The following is a 20,570-nucleotide window of genomic DNA, read 5'->3' on the forward strand; positions in this document are numbered from 1 at the left end:
GAAAAAGTTATAAGATAACCAATAGTTAGATCACAAATCACTTTTGTATTATGACCTAGGAAATATCTACCATCTCTTCACAAAATTGAAAATATCTGAATTAATTTTTAATAATCTTGAGCACCATCCATATGCAATAACACAATCAAGACAAAGGATATTTCCAAAGTAATTTGGCAATGACTTATAATTTGGGTCAAGTTAAACATTCAAAATGAAAAATAATAAAGGAAATAAAGACTGATCCTAAGTTACACTGGTGATACGGGCCAAAAGCTCACTTGTGAGTCAGCCATTTAGCTGTCAGTTTTCTTATTTGGTTAGGTCCCCGAATCAGATCACAGAGTCTCTTAATTTCACTTTTTACCCAAAGAAAGTTATTTGCATGCTCTTTTTAAAAAAAAGAGGAGGGGGAAGCAGAAGAGGAGAAGGAGGTGGAGGAGGGAGGAGGAAGGAGAAAGGAAGGAGAGAAAGAGGAAGAGACTTTTTCATGAAGGATATCCTAAGAAGTGAAAAACAACAACAATCTGCAAACTGGGAGATGATATTTGCAACACATTTAACTAAGAAAGAATTATAGAAGTGAGAATATATAAAGAATTTCTGCAAAGCAATGTGAAAAAGACAACCTAATAGCAAAAAGGAAAAAACACACAAATAAGCATATCACAGAAAAGAAAACAAGTGGAATAAGTATGTGAAGAGATGATGGAGTTCACAAGCAATCAGGGAAATACAAATCAGGAATGAACGATGATACCATTTTCAGCTACTTAATTGGCAAAATAAATTCTGACGATACAAAATGTTGAATTATATTAATATTATAATTATATTATTAAATTATATTTAATAATATAATTCAACATTTAGAAATTGTAGAACATTTAGAAAGTGTAGGTCAACAGGATTTCTTATATATTGCTGCTGGGAGAGTAAATTATTACAACTATTCTGGAAAACAATTTGCCATTGTTATTATTATCTTGTAAATGTGAATATTTGCATATCCTGTGTCCCACCAATTTCACTTTTCAGCAAGGGAAACACATATATCCGGAGACATTTTAAAATGTTCGTCATGGGTACTGCTAGTAATAACATCAAATTACTAAAAATAATCCAGATGTCTATGAATGGGAAAATGAATAAGTAAATTACATCTTATTCACCTAATGAATTATTATATGGAAATGAAAAAGCAAGTGAACTGAGCTGTATGCAACATGTATGAATTTAAGTAAATAATGTTGAGGGAAAGTAAGTTATAGAAGACAATATATGGTATGGATAGCCCTTTTTACAAGGAGCAAAAATAAGTAAAATTAAGCCATATGTTATTTAAACATGTGCTTAAATTATTTTAAATACCAAGGGAATGAAAAAACACAAAATTCAGGATATTGGATATGTAACAGGAAAGGTAGAGGGATAGGAATGGGGAGAAACAGGAAGATGTAAATTACTAGCAATATGCTGATTCATAGGTTTTCAGTTCACATAGTTCATTATATTATTACATAATATAAGGAAAAATACAAATGAGCCATGTATAGATAAATAATTTAAAATATCTAGGGAGAAACGCAATGAGATGTCATTTTCCATTCTGATCATAAGTAAAAATTAAAAATAAATTTTTGGTCATATCAAGTATTGGTGAGGTTTGGCGAAACAGATACTCTCATACACTACTGGTGGGACTATAATCTGGTTCAGCAAAACTGAAGAGCACTTGGGTAGTCTCTATTAAAATTGTAGAAATGTGGCTAGATGCAGTGGCTCATGCCTGTGATACCAGCACTTCGGGAGGCCAAGGCAGGAGGATCACTTGAGCCCGGGAGTTTGAGACCAGCCTGGGCAACATGGCAAAAACCCATCTCTACAAAAATTAGCCGGGCATGGTGGCATATGCCTGTAGTCCCAGCTACTTGGGAGGCTGAGGTGAAAAGATCACTTGAGCTGAGAAGGCAGAGGTGGCAATGAGCCAAGATCGTGCCACTGCACTGCAGCCTGGGTGACAGGGTGAGACCCTGTCTTAAATATATATATATATATATATATCTCATAGCATCTGACTCAGCAACTCAATTTTTCAGTATTTTCTTTAAAGATAACACTGTAACATTAGTACAAACAGGCAGATAAATGAATGTTCACTGCAGTATTATTCACAACAGTGAAAATTTGGGTAAAACTTTTAAATGTTCATTAGTATAGTAGAAAAATAGACTATCTCAAGTATGGTATATCCATAAGTTGGAGATTATAGGACAGTGTAGAAGAATGTGCTGATCCACATGAGCTAACATAAAATGATCTGAGATATATTGTTGCATGACAAATGTAACTTATAGAACAACAAGTACAGTATGATACTTTCAAACCTATTGTTCAAAATGCCCTTCCTTAGACACCCTAACTACCTCCCTGCTCACCAGTAATGTTTGCAGGGCCCAAAGCAAGAGTGAAAATTGAGGTCCACATACCATATGCTTCGGATCATGGATTGTGTTATGCCAGCAATGAGTGCTTCATCCTGAGTGACAGAAGCACCTATGTGTATTCAGTACATTTCCTATGTGTGTTTGTAATATTCAGACCCAGTAAGCAAGCAGTCCAGGGCAAAGTTACTTCCTGTCCAAGTCTAAAAGCCTTTATCTCCTCCCTAACATAAAAATGAAATCAGTACTGTACATATTCTATTGGTATCTGCATACATATGAATGTAAATGCTTAGAATTTTCTTTTTTTTTTTAATGCTTAGAATTTTCAAACTGATCAACGGGTTACCTCTGGGAAGGGATAGAGGAGACTAGGATTGATTATATTAGATGAGGCATAAAAGGAGAATTATTTGTATGGTGGTCTCAGACTCTTCAGCCATATTTATAAAGTTGGAAATGTAAGAAAAGCCTATTTTCTTGTATAACTTGTTATTAAAATTAATTTTTTAAAAACCCAAACAACAGAAATCTTCATGTGAATGAGTCTTAGGCTATTAAAAGAGGTAGCAATTGGGAATCATAATACATAATCGATTTGTTTTATCCTCAAACAACTCTTATCTAAAGATGAGGAAACAAAGAAACTAAGATGCTATAGTAATAAACTAATATAACTATACAGTGAGATAAGTGATTTGAGGATCTACGAAGGTCCCAGGACACATCCCTTGCAAATGACAAGGGGCTCTTCCATGCAAAATATGTCTGCATATATATTTGCCAGACATCTAGAACATGAAGTATTATGTCAATATGGGGTAAACCCCTCCCCCGGATCCAAATGCACCCAGCACTCCATTCTTTTATGAACACGGAATTATTTGGGAGATCATAGGAATAACTTTGTTATTTTATACAATCACTATGCATATTGTGTAGACCTGGTACTCTGCCACAGACACTTTCATACACACTCTAGGATGGAAATAAAAGGTAGACAAAGTAGATAAGTCTATATATGAGTGTGTGTGTGTGTGTGTGTGTGTGTGTGTGTGTGTGTGTGTGTGTGTGTGATGAATGTAGGCATATGGAAAAGATCATGCCACATGGCTATTCTCATGTAGGCTGATAGGTAATTGCCAACTGTTGCATGGCAGCCCTTTAGTAAGGTATTATCTCTTTATTCCTTTAGATATGGCTTTCAGTTGATGGCGGCAACACCTTTCAATTAATAGCTAACTTTCATGATGATATCATAAAGAAGACTTTTCATAGTTTTTATACATCAGCTATTACTTTTGTTTCTCAACGTGGAAAGGTTTACTCAACAAAGGCAGGTAAGAAATTTGCTTTCACTGGTGTAAGCATTACATGTGGCCCAGGATTAGAAGATATATGAAAAACCTGCCATATTAATTAATCCTAAGACCTCAAATTATTAGGGGTGATGGATTTGTAGGATCTATAGAAGTAGGATCCTATGGATAGTCCTAAAGAAAGGCAACACTAGGTCACCATGCTATGTTCTCATTTACCATTTCAGAGACATTTTACTGTCTCAAAAGCCAAATAATAACAGCTGCCACTTGTCAAGCTACAACTGTGCTCAGCATGTTACAAATATCGTCTCATCCAATATTCACAACAACCTTGCTAAAGTAGGTAATGTTAGCTTACTTTTGCTGATTACACTGATACAACTGACACACAACCAGTAATGGTGGAGTTGTGTGAATGATACACTGCTCTCATCTCTTTCATTTGGTAATCTTGTGCTTTCATTGATCAAGTCTATATAGCTCCTATCAGTGTTTGCATAGCAAAAGAAGTAGTTAATTTTTAAGTATAATTTTATTTCTTAACTAACAAATATTGATTTTACATATTCATGGGGTACAAAGTACTATTTTGATACATAACATAGAGTGATCAGATCAGGGTAATTAGCATATCTGTCATCTCAAACATTTATCATTTCTTTATATTGGGAATGTTCAATATCCTCTTCCTAGCTATTTTAAACTATATAACATATTAGTGTTAACTATGCCATCCTCCAGTGGTATAGAACACTAAAATTTATTCTTCCTATCTGGCTGTAATTTTGAACCCTTTAGCAAATCTCGAAACAGTTAATATTGATTGACCTTAATGACAGTCGCCCACTCCCTTCCAACTCAGTTGAATTTTGCTAACCAGCCTAGGACCCTACAGTGATAAAGGGACATGATTCTCAATTTATTTCTATATGTTTGTGACCTGCACTTTCATTTTATTTTGTCATTCTATTATTGAGTCTTTGAGATCTTGTTTTGTTGAATTTAATTTATTAAGATTTTTTGAGGCAGAATATGGAAGTAAATTTACCTCCTATCTTAGGATGTGCTTTGTCTCAACTTGATTCTTTTTATCTTTTACAAGCTGTTAGTTTCTTCCTTCTCTTCCCTTCCTTTTTTTAAAAATATTTTATTCTTAATTTTTGTGGGTCAATAGTAGGTGTATAAATGTATGGGATACATGAGATATTTTGATACAGGCATACACTGTATAATAATCATATCGGGGTAAATGGGGTATCCATCACATCAAGAATTTATCCTTTATGTTACAAACATTCGAATTATATTCTTCCAGTTATTTTTAAATGTATAATAAATTATTATTGACTGTAGTCACTCTGTTGTGCTGTCAAATACTAGATCTTATTCATTCTATGTAATGATATTTTTGTACCCATTAACCATCGCCATTTTCCCCCTACATAATGACCCACTACCCTTCCCAGCCTCTGGTAACCATTATTCTACTCTCTATGTCTGTGAATTCAATTTTTAAAATATTTAGTTCCCTCAGATAAGTGAGAATATGCAAACTCTGTCTTTCTGTCCCTGGCATATTTCACTTAACATAATGTCCTCCAGTTCCAATCATGTTGTTGCAAATGACAGGATCTCATTCTTTTTTATGGCTGAATAGTACTCCATTGTGTACATGTACCATATTTTCTTTATTCATTCATCTGTTGATGGACACTTGGGCTGCTTCCAAAGCTTCACTGTTGTGAATAGTACTACAATAAACATGGGAGTGTAGATATCTCTTCAACATACTGATCTCTTTTTTGGGGGGTATATCCTAGCAGTGGGATTGCTAGATCATATGGTAGCTCTATTGTTAGTTTTCTGAGGAACCTCCAAACTATTCTTCATAGTACTAATGTACTCTCCATTGTACTAATTTACATTCCCACCAACAGTGTACAAGGGTTCCCTTTTCTCCACATCGTCACCAGCATTCATTATTGCCTGTCTTTTCAATAAAAGCTATTTTAACTGGGATGAGATGATAATCTCATTGTAGTTTTGATTTGTATTTCTCTGATGGTCATTGAGCACCTTTTCATATGCCTGTTTGCCATTTGTATGTCATCTTTTGAGAAATGTCTATTCAGATTTTTGCCCGTTTTAAAATCAGATTGTTAGTTTTTTCCTATTGAGTTGAGCTTTTTATATATTCTAGTTATTAATTCCTTGTCAGATGGGTAGTTTGCAAATATTTTCTCCTGTTCTGTGGATTGTCTCTTCACTTTGTTGATTGTTTCCTTTGCTGTGCAGAAGCTCTTTAACTTGATGTGATTCCATTTTTCCATTTTTGCTTTGGTTGCCTGTGTTTGTGGGATATTACTTAAGAAATTTTTGCCTAGATTAATATCCAGGAGAGTTTCCTCAAAGTTTTCTTTTAGTCATTTTATAGTTTTTTTAATAGTTTTTAGATGTAAGTCTTTAATCCATTTTGATTTGATTTTTGTGTGTGGAGAAAGAGGTCTAGTTTCATTCTTCTGCACATGGATATCTTCTGCAGAAGATATGGATGGCTTAACATATGTTCTATTTATTTCAGAATGATCTATGTGCTGAGGAGAAGAGTGTACATTCTGTAGCCATTGGTTGAAATTGAATTCTGTAAATATCTATTAGGACTTAATCTACAGTGCAGATTAAGTCCAATGTTTCTTTTTTGATTTTCTGTCTGGATGACCTGTCCAGACAGAAAATCATGTCCAAAAGTGAACATGGGTTGTTGAAATCTCCAACAGTTATTGTATTGGGATCTATCTCTCTCCTTAGCTCTAATAATATTTGCTTTCTGTATCTTAGTGCTCCAGCATTGGGTGTATATATATTTATAATTTTTATATCCTCTTGCTGAATTGACCCCTTTATCATTATATAATGACCCTCTTTGTCTCTTTCTATAGTTTTTGTCTTGAAATCTATTTTGTCTGATATAAGTATAGTGACTTCTGCTATTTTTTGGCTTCCACTTGCCTGGAATATATTTTTCCATCTCTTTATTTTCAGTCTATGTGTGTCTTTATAGGTGAAGTGTGTTTCTTGTAGGCAACAGATCACTGGGACCTTTTTTTAAAAAATCCATTCAGGCACTCTATGTCTTTTGATTGGAGAGTTTAGTCCATTTACATTAAATATTGTTATTGATAAGTCAGAACTTACTCCTGACATTTAATTTTTTTCTGGTTGTTTTGTGGTCTTCCCTTCCTTCTCTTTTTCCTTTCTATCTTCCTTTTAGTGAAGGCAATTTTCTCTGGTAGCATGTTTTAATTTCTGTCTTCAAGCTCACTGATTCTTTATTCTGCTTGATCAATTCTTCTATTAATTTCTTGCTTTTATTTTTTGTATATCTGTTGTATGTTTTTAAATTCTAGGTTACCATAGTATCTTATAACCCATTATTTTAAACTGACATGTCTTGAAAAGTTGTTGTAGTTATTATATTTTATCAGTTTGTCTTTTAGTTTTTCTACTCAACATGTGATTAGTTTACACACCATAATTGACATGTTATAATATTCTGTGTGTTTCTGTGTACTTACTATGACCAGTGAGTTTTGTACCTTCAGATGATTTCTTATTGCTCATTAATATCTTTTTATTTATGCTTGAAGTATTCCCTTTAGCATTTCTTATATGGCAGGTCTGGTGTTGATGAAATCCCTCAAGTTTCTTTTTTTTATCTCAGGAAATTTTTTTTTCATGTTTGAAGGATATTTTTGCCAGATATATCATTCTGGGATAAAAGTTTTAACAAATATATGTCATGCCACTCTCTCCTGGCCTGTAAGGTTTCCACTGAAAAGTCTGTGCCAGATATATTGGGGCTCCTTTGTATGTTATTGTTTCTTTTCTCTTGCTGCTTTTAGGATCCTTTCTTTATCCTCGACCTTTGGGAGTTTCATTATTAAATGCCTTGAGGTCATCTTCTTTGGCTGAAATCTGTTTGGTGTTCTGTTACCTTCTTGTATGTGAATATTGATATCTTTCTCTAAGTTTGGGAAGTTCTCTGTTATTACTCCTTTGAATAAATGTTCAATCCCTATCTCTTTCTCTACCTCCTCTTTGAGGCCAGTAACTCTTAGATTTCCCCTTTTGAGGCTATTTTCTAGATTTTACAAGCATGCTTCATTCCTTTTTATTCTTTTTTCTTTCATCTACTCTAATTGTGTATTTTTAAGTGGTTTGTCTTCAAGCTCACTAATTCTTTATTCTGCTTTATCAATTCTGCTATTAAGAGACTCTGATAATTCTTCAGTATGTCAATTGCGTTTTTCAGCTCCAGAATTCTGCTTGATTCTTTTTAATTGTTTCAATCTCTTTGTTAAATTTATCTGACAGGATTCTGGATTCCTTCTCTGTATTATCTTGAATTTCCTTGAGTTTTCTCACAACAGCTATTTTGAATTCTCTGTCTGAAAGGTCACATATCTCTGTCTCTCCAATATCGGTGCCTTATTTTGTTCCTTTGGTGAGGTCATGTTCTCCTGGATGGTCTTGATGCTTCTGGACATTGATTGGTGTCTGGGTATTAAAGAGTTTGGTATTTATTGTAGTCTTCACAGTCTGGGCTTGTTCGTACCTGTCCTTCTTGGGAAAGCTTTCCAAGTATTCAAAGGGACTTGAGTGTTGTGATCTAAGTCTTTGCTCACTGCAGCTGAATCTGCATTAGGAGGTACCTCAAGCCCAGTAATGCTTTGGCTATTGCCAACTTGTAGAAGTACTGCCTTGGTGGTCTTGTGTAAGATTCAGGAGAACTCCCTGTATTATCAGGAAGAGACTTTTGTTCTCTTACCGCACTTTCCACCAAACAAATAGTGTCTCTTTCTCTGTGCTAAGCTGCCTGGAGCTAGGGAAGGGGTGATGCAAGCACCCCTGTAGCCACCACCACTAGGGCTGCACTGGGTCAAACCCAGAGCCAGCTCAGCACTGGGTCTTGCCCAAGGCCCACAGTTTCCACTGCCTGGCTACTACCTATGTTTGCTCTAGGCCCAAGAGCTCTATAGTCAGCAGGTGATGAGTCCAGCCAGGGTTATGATCTTCTCTTCAGGGCAGTGAGTTGCCCCCAGCCCCAGCTAGGTCCAGAGATGCCATCTGGAAGCCAAGGAAGTTGAGACCCTTAGAGTCTATGTGGTATTCTATTCTACTGTGGCTAAGCTGGCACCCAAGCTGCAAGACAGTCTTTCCTACTCTTCCTTCCTTTATCCTGAAGCAGAGCAGTCTCTCTCCATGGCCACCACCACCCCAAGCCCATGGCAATTACCCCCTGGCTACTGCCACTATTCACTCAAGGTCCAAGGGCTCTTCAGTCAGCTTCTGGCAAATGCTGCCAGTCCTGGGTTTCTCCTTTCAGGGCAGTGGCCCCACTCTGGCCCAGGGCAGGTTTAGAAATGCCACACAAGAGCCAAGTCTTGGAATCAGAGACCCCAGGAGCCCACTTCGTGCATTGTCCACTGTGGCCAAGCTGGTACCCAAGCTGATTTCTGGTTCTTCTAAAGGTGCTTTCTTGTGTGGATCGTTGTTCAATTTGATGTTCCTGCAGGAGTGGATAATCACTGGAGGCTCTATTCAGCCATCTTGCTCTGCCTCTTCTCTATAATCCCTCCTTTTCTAATCTTCCTGACTCCCCTCCTCTACTCACCCACCTCCTTCTTTATCCCTTTTCCTTCCTTCTTCTTCTGTTCTTCCCACTCTTCCTGTTTCCATCAAGTTCATCATTAAAGGTGCAGCACTGGTCAGATCTATTTGCTCTAACATAGTGTAGGTGAATTATTCTTGAGACCCATCTGCTTCACCTCATTTAGATAGGACTTGGACCCATTTTCTCAACTCAGTAAAGTGGCTTGGAAAGTGGTAAACCCGGCTTCACTCATGAGGGCTTGATTTTTCCCTCTACTTTTCCTTTTGATATCTTCTCATCCACTGTCACCTTCTTATATGGTTTGGCTGTGTCCCAACCCAAATCTCAACTTGAATTGTATCTCCCAGAATTCCCGCATGTTGTGGGAGGGACCCAAGGGGAGGTAATCAAATCATGGGGGCTGGTTTTTCCTGTGCTATTCTCATGATAGTGAATAAGTCTCACAAGATCTTACGGGTTTATAAGGGGTTTCCCCTTTTGCTTCCTCCTCATTTCTTTCTTGCTGCAACCATGTAAGAAGTGCTTTTCACCCTCTGCCATGATTGTGTGATCTTCCCCAGCCATGTAGAACTGTAAGTCTAATTAAATGTCTTTCTTTTGTAAATTGCCCAGTCTCGGGCATGTCTTGATCAGCAGCATGAAAAGGGACCAATACACCTTCTTACTTGTTAGAAGGGTATAACTGAGAGCCTTCAGGATTTTGTTGATTTACCTTCCTTCTCTCAATATTGCCTCAACAATGAACTGTTATAGATTATTGGGTAAGTTTTGAGATTGAGGTAGACTTGGAGATATCTTATTAGGTCTAACAGAAATAGAAAAACACTGTCACCAAGACAAGACAGAGGCTGTGTTTTTTTGTTTGTTGTTTTTAACACACAGCATTTTTTATTGTATAGTTTAAAATTTCTTCTGATCTCCAGTTTCTTCTGATCTTCAGTCTCTGATATGATTTTAAATGACAAAGTTTCTGAAGGTTTCTGATATAACTTCAAAAAGCATGATTTTGTAGGCCTCAATATTTTGTCCTTGATGTTCACCAGCAAAAGCAGTTTTACAGTTATGCAATCTCCTCTATTGGTCCTTCCTTGTTTGAGGATAAGGACAGACCACAAAATCCTGATTCTATTTCTCCAGATCTTCACCACTCGGTTTATTTATTCTCTATTCTGTCAATAAAGCTTTTGTTTAACTTATGTCAGTATCAAGATTAATCCTTGTGGTTTGTATGTCTGAATCATGTGTTGAGACAGCAGCTGTGTCAACCTAAGATTCTGGTGATCAAGCATCATATGATTGTGAAATAAATGAAAGTAATTGTGAATATCGTTAGGAGAACAATGTTGAACATTTCCGGTATTCCAGAAAGCTCCCTCTTGCCTCTTGCTGCATTTCTTTTTTTTTTTTTTTTTTTTTTTTTTTTTTTTTGTGAGATAGAGTCTTGCTCTGTTGCCCAGACTGGGGTGCAGTGGCATGATCTCTGCTCACTGCAACCTCCGCCTCCCAGGTTCAAGCAATTCTCCTGCCTCAGCCTCCCAAGTAGCTGGGATTACAGGTACCCACCACCATGCCCAGCTAATTTTTTTTTTTTTGTATTGTCAGTAGAGACAGGGTTTCACCATGTTGGCCAGGCTGGTCTCAAACTCCTGACCTCAAATGATCTGCCCATGTAGGCCTCCCAAAATGTTGGGATTACAGGCATGAGCCACTGCACCCAGCCTAATGGTATTTCATTGAAGATTTAGTTTGCATGAGTAATAATGTTAAGTATATTTTCATGTGTTCATTTTTATATCCTTTTTTGCAAATTCTTTTCAAGTCTTTTTTGAATGAAGTTTTGATTTGAGTTACTTTTCTTACTGATTTCTATGAGATTTTAATGTATTATGGATATGATTTTTTGTTAGAAATATGACTTGGAAATATCTTCTTGTAATTAGTGGCTTGTCTTATTTACCTTCTTCATGGTATCTTTTGAACAAAAATTATTAATTTTTGAAAGCTCAATTGATCAATCTTTCCTTTTATGGTTAGCACTTTTTACTTCTTGTATTCTATTTAAGAATTCTTTGCCCATCCCAAAGCTATGAAGATATTCTCCTGTTTTCATCTGGAAATTGATTGTTTTAGATTTCATATACAGACCAAAGTAAAATCTCTAATTTTGTATATGTCATGAAGTGAGGTTCATTTTTTTCCCTGTATGACTATCAGAGCCTCTACTCTGGCCTTGAATTGAATATTCATCCTAAGCTTTTCTTTTTGCTTTTGTAAGCTCTCCAATATATCCATAGAAGTCATGCCACCGCACAATCTTTGTAAAAACCATGGTTATCATTGTAATCAACTGCAGCTACTCCACTGGACCACCTCAAGTCTTGCCCTCCACAGACACTGCATCCCACACTCGCCACAGAGATAATCTGAGTAATTGTGAAGCCCTTGCTTGCTATGGTTTGCCAGGCATAAGTGGTCATCTGTTCGCTCATTAAGTATGTAAGCAACTCAGTCCCAGAATCCCACCACTATATTCTATGCCCTAGGGACACTGTAGGTAAAAACACTATATCAGTATTGGACCATGCAGGAAACATAATTCCTCTCAGGTGTTTTACCTGAAGAAGCTTTACAGGGGGACTATTTGCAGAGGGCGGACATGGTTAAAGGGAGCAACAGTGATAGTAAAATATCCAGAGACTAGCAATGGAAGAAAGATGTTACAGTCTCTTTGCTTAGAGGGATAAGATAGATAGATGGCATTACTAAAGCCCAGTCAAAGCTGGAATGGAGTAGGGACCACCCTTTAAGAGGTGTAATCTAGGAAGCTCACAGCCACCACAGAACCACACCACCAAAGCAAGAAGAAAGAGTGTGAAAACTACCTTAACTTCTGTCTCCTTCTCCTTTCTTAACTCCTGCTGCTGCATTTCATTTGCCAAGCCCAATCAGGAGTTAACTGGAAATAGCATAAAGATTGCAATTCATAGAAATCAGTCTTCCATTGCACCAAACAGGAAGGAGAAAGTCTGAGAGTGGATCTGGAGGAATGGCCAAATAGAGAATAAAGAGCACATATTGTGAAATGAAAACCAAAATAGACCTAGCAAGATAATGTTGGAAACAGTAAAAATAACACCTAAGAAAACTAAATTGTCAATAAAAATTATAGAATATTAAAAATTATAAATTAAACTATAGAAACATACCCAGATGTAAAATGAACAAATAAGTGGAGAAAATCTAAAATAATAAATATAGATGCTAAAGATTCAGAAACTGCAAAATTGTAGGAATTTCTAGTGATGAACAAAAATTGTGGCTGTATGTTTCTCTCTTTTGTCTACAGTTTCTGGCATAGTATTAGCCCTCTGATAGAAATGGGTGGGTGGATGGACGGATGGATGGATAAATACAAAAAATAGAACAAAGGAAACCAAAATCAATAATGACATTAATTTTTTGAACTAAAAGCAAAACAAACCAATATTAAAAGCAGAAACACTCTTCTGAATTATTTGAAATGGAAAATGTAAATCAATTTTAAAGAAACAAAAATCAAGCCAGCCTTGGATTCTTCTGCTGCAACAATGCCTGTTGCATATTCTAATGTAGAACCTCCAAAAAAATTAGTTTCACCTAAGAATTTGGAACCAACTCAACTCATTATTCATATTCATATTCATTTTCTAAAAGAAAAACATAGAATTCTTCTACAACAAATTATGGTGATTCCTTCCATGACACTGGTTTTACTGATAAACATATGTCCTATTGTTTTGTTTTCTTCTCTGCACACACAATAACTTTGAAAGCATTTTAAGCAGCAATAAAACTCAACATGCATTGCACCAATGATCTAGGAAGCTCAATTAAAGTGATGACACTTTATAAAAGTTATAAATAACTGATTTATAAATATTTATAAAGTTATAAATAACTGACACAAAGTACATGCATGGGTAGGCAATTGACCACTATGGTTTGAGTGCCCTCTGGCTGACAATGATTGTAAGACACATCAATTATAAGACGTGTCTCAATTCCCAAGCTGTTAACATGTGAAACATGCATTTCTTGCCATATTTATCCACAAAATATGGCATATTGAACCTTAGCAATTACAACAGCAAACTTTTGCTACTGAAAAGCTCACAGGAGCATAAGAAAAAGCCTGACTACATGTGATTCAGAGGAAATAATTATAAATATTGTTGACACAAAAAATAAAAACACAGTGAGAGTCTCTCAGAACCACGTGATAAAATAATCAAGAATTTAAAAGACAAGAGGAATAACAAAAAGTTAAAACCAAAAAGCCAAGGTTTTGCCATCCCTAAAAGGCAATCCAAAATACTATCTCTTTATCTGAGTATAACTTTACATGGAGTTAGGAATTTTTTTGGAATCCTTTATTGTGATCATTCATGGAATTTTTTTAAATGTGCATGCTGGCGGGCGTCTGTAATCCCAGCTACTTGGGAGGCTGAAGCAGGAGAATCGCTTGAACCCAGGAGGTGGAGGTTACAGTGAGCCAAGTTCGTGCCACTGCACTCGAGCCTGGGTGACAGGCAAGACTCTGTCTTAAAAAAAAAAAAAAAAAGTGTGTACAATACAAGTCTTAAAAAGCAAAAGAAGGCTAGATGTGGTGGCTTATGCTTGTAATTCCAGAACTTTGGGAGGCCAAGGCGGGAGCATCACTTGAGCACAGGAGTTCAAGACCAGCCGGGGCAACAATCTGTACACACACACACACACACACACACACACACGCACACACACAGACATATATACGTATACATTTAAGTTTGTGTATGTGTATTAAAGCAAAGGAAACAGAATAACCCATAAAAATAGACATGAAAAAGAGAAAAGAAGACCTAGCGGAAAATGTACAAAGCATAAAATAAAATAACCAAAAGTAGAGCTGGTCTACAGTTATCACCATAAATGTTAAGGATTCATTTATTCAGCAGCATTTATTGAGTACCTCGTATATGCCAGGTACTGTTCCAATCACTAAGGGTACAGCAGTCTCTTTTCCTGTGGAACTTACACACTTGTCAGAAGAGACTGATAATTAACAAATAAACCAAAATAGGCTTTATGTAAGATAAATGCTACACAGGAAAAAAAAAAAAAAAAAAGACAAGATAGGTGAATAGGAACTGCCAGGTGAATCGTGTGTTACGTTGTGTGGTGTAGCATGTATTGTGGTCTTGGTGAGCGGCCCTGAAGCAGATGAGGGAATGAGCAGATATCCGAGGTAATCTACATTTCTCCATTAAAGACAGAGTCTTATTTTGGATTTTAAAATCTTGAAATATATTGCCAGGAGTGAAAAACTTAAAGCTAAAGTGGAGAGAAAAAATATATAAATAAAGATTTGAACAAGTGTGCCAAACACATTGGGAGAGAAAGCAGAGGCAGTAATGTTTATATTCACACAGAGGAGGAGTTTTAGGCTGAAAGTATTCAATAAACAAAGTTCTTTCTGTGATAAAATATAAATAGTAAAAATATGTCATATTGAATCAATGCTCTAAAAGAATACAAGATATGTAAATATACAAAAATGAACTATAAGGAACATGAGAAGAAATCAACTGAAGTGCCAAAGTAGAATACATTTGAAACTGACAGTGTTAAATCTTTAATACATGAAGATCAAGATAAGACTATAAGGGAACATTCCATGTAGAGGAATTAAGATGTTGTGTTGAAATATAGGGCACATGTAGTATACTATAGCTAAATTTCCTAGGGATGACTCATTGATGATGAGACCAAGAAGGTAAACTGAACCCAGTTTGCCATTTGAGTCAAGCTAAAGAATTTCATCATGCCATTAAAAGATTATTAACGTAATCATATTTGTATTTTAGAAAGGTCATATAGGGGAATATACTGGAAAATGTAAGATTTTTGGCCAAGTGATATGTTGATAAGAGGCTATTTTAAAAGCTGAAGTGTGATGATAAGGGTCTGGATTAGAAAAGTGGCCACAAGTATGAAGAAAAGAGTGGCAAATTATGAATGAAACCAGTGGGAGTTTGTGAAGGAGTGGCTGTGAAATAGGAGGAAGTGGGTATAGTCAAGAGTTACACATAGGGCAACTGGAAGAATAATGATACAATGAACATCATCTGTAGAACACAGTATCCAAGGGACTTCCATTTCCAGTTGTGGCATCAGTTTGCTGCTGAGAATAATTTAACAAAATACTTAGATAAATTATTTTTTAAATTGATAACCTGAAAAGCTAATAGAAACAACCAGGCCAAACTCTAAGGGAAAACAAAACCTTGGTGATATGGTTTGGCTGTGTCCCCAACTAAATCTCACCTTGAATTGTAGCTCCCATAATCCCCACGTGTTGTGGGAGGTACCCGGTGGGAGGAAATTTAATCATGGGGGCGGGCCTTTCCCATGGTGATAGTGAATAAGTCTCACAAGATATGATGGTTTTATAAAAGGAGTTCCCCTGCATAAGCTCTCTTGCCTGCTACCATGTAAGATGTGACTTTGCTCCTCATTTGCTTTCAGCCATGATTGTAAGGCCTCCCCCAGTCATATGGAACTGTGAGTCAATTAAATCTCTTTCCTTTATAAATTACCCAGTCTCGGGTATGTCTTTATTAGCAGCATGAAAACAGACTAATATACTTGGAGAGGTAAAGAGGGCACACAGTACCACAGTCCATTTGACCTGAAGAGATTTACAAATTCCTGCAAACTTAGACTTTGAATTTGGTGGACAAATGAAGAGTTATGGCCCTGAGTCTACCCAGGTAGTGAGAATATAGATGGTGTGCCCCACCATACACCAGGACCCCTAAGGGCTCTACCCTTAGGATAAAGATTAATCAGAGGTAAATCCATACACACTCACACATATCCCCAAGGAATACAACAAAGTCGTCTTGTTAAGTGAGTAGGAAAAGAAAAAGAGAAAAAACCTGCCTGAGAGATTATGGCCATTGGAAGGCCTCTGTAAAATTTGCAGCCCTGATTTGCATTGTCTGGGATTACAGGTGCCCACCACCACACCCATCTAATTTTTGTAGTTTTAGTAGAGATGAGGTTTCACCATGTTGGCCAGGCTGGTGTCCACCTCCTGACCTTAGGTGATCTGCCCGCCTCAGTCTCCCAAAGTGTTGGGATTGCAGGCTTGAGCCACTGCTCCCAGCCATTCATGATTTTTTAAACAAACATTTATTAAAGCATGAATAGAATGTAACTTCTTGATTAAGAGTATCTAGGGGGGAAAGAAGCTATAGCAAATATCCAATCAGATTTTCTAATAACACACCAAAAGCTTTTGCTATGTCATCTACGACTACCTCTATTCATCATTGTATTGGAGGGCTGAATTAGTCTAGACAGGCAAGAACAATATATTAAAAGTGTGAGATTGGAGAGGAAGGAGCCCAGCTATTCCTGTAACAGATTATCTAATTGTGGAGATAGACAACCTCAGGCTTGTGTAGCTGAAGCAGAGTAAGCATTGCAGAAAGTCATAGGAGATAAGGTCAGAGAATTCAGACCACGGTGGCCCTTGGAGGGCATTGCAAAGACTTTGACTCTTACTGAGAGAGAGGTTGAAGCCATGGAGAGTTTTGATGAGGGGAGTGGATGAAGTGACTTAACATTTTGAAAGTGTTACTTTGGATGCTTTTTTGAGAATAGACTGAAGGGAGCTATAGGCAGAATCATGGAGACCAATTCGGAGGCACAAGACAGATGACAGTGGCTTGTACAGGGTGACGGTGGTGACAGAGGTGAGAAGTGGATGGAGTCTATATATATTATGAGGCTAGAGTCAATAGGATTTCTGATGGATTCGATACAGGGTATGAGAGACAGAGGAATTAAGAATGACATTGAGGTTTTTGGGCTAAGCAACAGCATTAACGCAGCTGCCATTAATGAAAGTGAGGAAGGCTGGGGCTGGAGGAGGTTTGCATAAGGATCAGGAGCTCAGTCTGGAATGAGTTCTCTTTGAGAGGCCTAACCAACATCAAATGAAGCTGTTGGAAGGCAGTTAGCTACATAAGCCTAGACTTCGGGGAAGAGCACTAGACAGTAGACTTAAATTTGGGAATTATCCATCTAAAGATGGATTTGAAATCCTAAAACTGAATGAGATCTCCAAAGATAGTGAGAGAAGAAATCTAAAAACAGTACTGGACACTCCAATGTGTAGAATAAACCAGGAGAGCCTGAGCTAACTGGGTGGGTTTGGGTGGGATGCACTGTGCAGAAATTAGCCTTTTTCATCCTGAGCCATGATCTTTCACTCTAGCTCCTTCCGAAGGAGGGGACCCTATCTCAGGACCAGTGTCTATTTGGCTAAGCGAGTGCTGCAGCACCATCTGATTACTGACAGTGCCTCTCAATGTGGCGCCCTAAGGATAAGAGAACCACAGGACACCCAGTTTGGTTCAACGTATTAATACTAGTATAACTTAATGACCAATGTCTACTGATGATTCCCCTTGCCTTCCTAAGGGTTGTTTTCTCGCTGCCTTTTACCTCTTCGGGAATCTGATTTGCTGGTAATAGGAAGAGAAACCACTACTAGAGAGACCTAACCTCTTTTCCTCTAGATCTCTTAATTAAACATCCCCTCTGTGTTTCTTCCCCTGCTTCAGTGAACAGATTCTGTAGTGACATGGAGTCTGGAAAAGACTTCCCAGGGACTTAACACAAACTAACATGCATTTTCCTAATTCAGGAGTCTCAGGGTCCTACTTCCACCTCTTAGTTTAAATGAAGGTGTCTTTACAAGATATGATATTAACGTTTTTTGACTTCTATTATATCAGTATCAAGACACTTCTCTGTATTTCCTAATAGGAATGGGAAGATACAGTGCAGTTGGAAATGTTACTGAGAGAATTTTCACATTATACTATGATCACTTGGGATTCCTACATAAGCTGACTCTGGGTCGCTTTGAAGCTAGTGGACCACCCACAGCCTTTGGAAATTCTAGAAATCTTTTTGGACAGGTCAGTATATAATGCATTGAAACAGTTTGCCTTATTTTAAAAATAGATGCCACATTCAGTACACAGAATAATGGGAAAATTGGAAAGTATTTTCCCTGGGACAAACTCATTAATGCAGTTTGCTCTATTTAACTAAAGGAAGAACCACCATGTGCCACAAACATCTCCAAATCTTCTTCCAAGTCCCATATGGAGTTATATAGCTTCAATTCCACCTAGAATATCTTCATGCAAATATCTTCACAACAGAACACCACTAAACATTCTAAGCTAGAACCATTACTTCTAAGCTAAAACCATTACTCCCAACCCAGGCCAAGGTAGGGTTGATTCTCTACCTCTTAAGTTGGGCCCTGAAGAAACATGGGTTGTGAGGCCAGGCGCCATGGCTCATGCCTGTAATCCTAGCATTGTGGGAGGCTGAGGTGGGTAGATCGCTTCAGCCCAGGAGTTGGAGACTAGCCTGGGCAACAAGGTGAAACCCCATCTCTACAAAAGAATTAAAAAATTAGCCTGGTGTGGTGGCATTCGTCTGTCGTTCCAGCTTCTTGGGAGGCTGAGGCAGGAGGATCACTTGAACCTGGGAAGTTGAGGCTGAAGCGATCATGCCGCTGAAGTGAGCTGTGATCGTGCCACTGAACTCCAGTTTGGGCAACAGAGCAAGACCCTGACTCAAAAAAAAAAAAAAAAAGGAACATGAGCTGCGGTCTACCTTTCTTCTTTCCTATTAACCCTTCTCTCTTGTTTCTTCTTTTTCTAATGACAACATAAAAAGGAGTTATCTTCTTTATAGATGACACTTGATACAGGTTTTTATAATAGTCTAATGTATAATATGCTACTTGTGAAGGTAGCTCATCCTTGGGCACCAGTTACAAAACTGGACACTCTCAAACCATCAGCAAATTATCAAACATTTTTGACTGGGGTTAGTAAAACTTGCCCTTTGACTTAAAGGAAATGGATCTGGTTTTAAAAGATCATCCAATTACCAGGCCAAAGCTGCAGTTGAGAGGATGGTGTTTAGCTTCCCCTCTCTGAGACATGCATAGAGAATGAGGGCAGGAACTTCCATGGGAGAGTTAAGATGCCACATGTGACTCCCTGTGTCTTTGCCCAAGTCTGGGATGTGAATTCTGCATTTATACAAAGCGAATGATGTGAGCAGGAGGGTAGAACTAACCAAAAAAAAGCATTTACCTCCATTTTTCACCAACTTCACAATTTGTAGAAAGTGTCTTAGTTCCCTTACATGAAAGTTTAAATTATTAAAAGAAAAAAAAACCCTACAGGTATTTGTATACTTAGGACAAGTTTGACAAAGCCATACTCAGCAATATCACTTCCTTCTCCACAAACTATGCATGCATTCTCTCTGGATAAAAATAATCGCTGGCTCTTATTACAGTGTTGGAGCTCTCAATCTTTATAACAACCATTTATTCCTATTTCACTTATGAAGAAAGTGAGGCACAGACATGCTGGTTAGTTATTGGGATTAGACATCTCTCCCAGGCAACTGGCTCCGGGGCCTGTGCCCTTAGCCACCTGCTGCCTTTCACTGGACTTGCATACACTTTCCCTAGTATACACTTGCCACTCCCAGGCTACAGTGTCATACAGAATTCTAAAGATGTTTAGTCATTTCAGTGATTTTCAAGAGTCCTCAAGCCATTTGACTCAGTCCCACATTTATTTTCCTGGCATCTATTTCCCATTTCTCCTCAGTGCATTCCCAAAATTCAGTAACTAGGAAAAAAAGCATGAGAGAAGATGAATCTTGGAGGCACTATGGGACGGATGTGTCCCCAACCAGTCTGCACGATCTACCACCCACACCTTGTCTCATAGCAACAAAGTCAACTCCAGCAGCCCCTTTGGGGATGGTCCCTACCTTTCTTCTCTCCCCTAAAAGTTCCCCAAGCAGGACAGGGTCAGGATTAGAGAAAGGTGTGTTGAAAAGAAAGACCTATAGATCAGAAATCTAGGCCAGAAGTGCCTGGGTAGACTGCAAGGGGAGGTCTGTGAGTCAGGAAAGGAGAACAGCTTATGCTGCCAGTTGGGAGACTCAGACAGCAGCTGTCCAGAGTCTCTAGCACGAGATCAGGAGCAGCAAGTG

The 20,570-nt window shown here is 37.7% G+C and overlaps 1 protein-coding gene across 1 annotated transcript in view; it reads left to right on the forward strand.

Annotated features, from left to right (window-relative positions):
• The window catches only part of CATSPERB (cation channel sperm associated auxiliary subunit beta), a 209,974-nt gene that overhangs the window by 127,554 nt on the left and 61,850 nt on the right, over positions 1–20,570 (forward strand). Inside the window, exons 16-17 of the mRNA XM_055288401.2 lie at positions 3,640–3,784; positions 18,297–18,451. Of these exons, the coding sequence (XP_055144376.1) occupies positions 3,640–3,784; positions 18,297–18,451 (300 nt within the window). The remainder of the gene's footprint in view (positions 1–3,639; positions 3,785–18,296; positions 18,452–20,570) is intronic.

Source organism: Symphalangus syndactylus, chromosome 8, assembly GCF_028878055.3.
Source record: "Symphalangus syndactylus isolate Jambi chromosome 8, NHGRI_mSymSyn1-v2.1_pri, whole genome shotgun sequence".
Taxonomy (NCBI): domain Eukaryota; kingdom Metazoa; phylum Chordata; class Mammalia; order Primates; family Hylobatidae; genus Symphalangus; species Symphalangus syndactylus.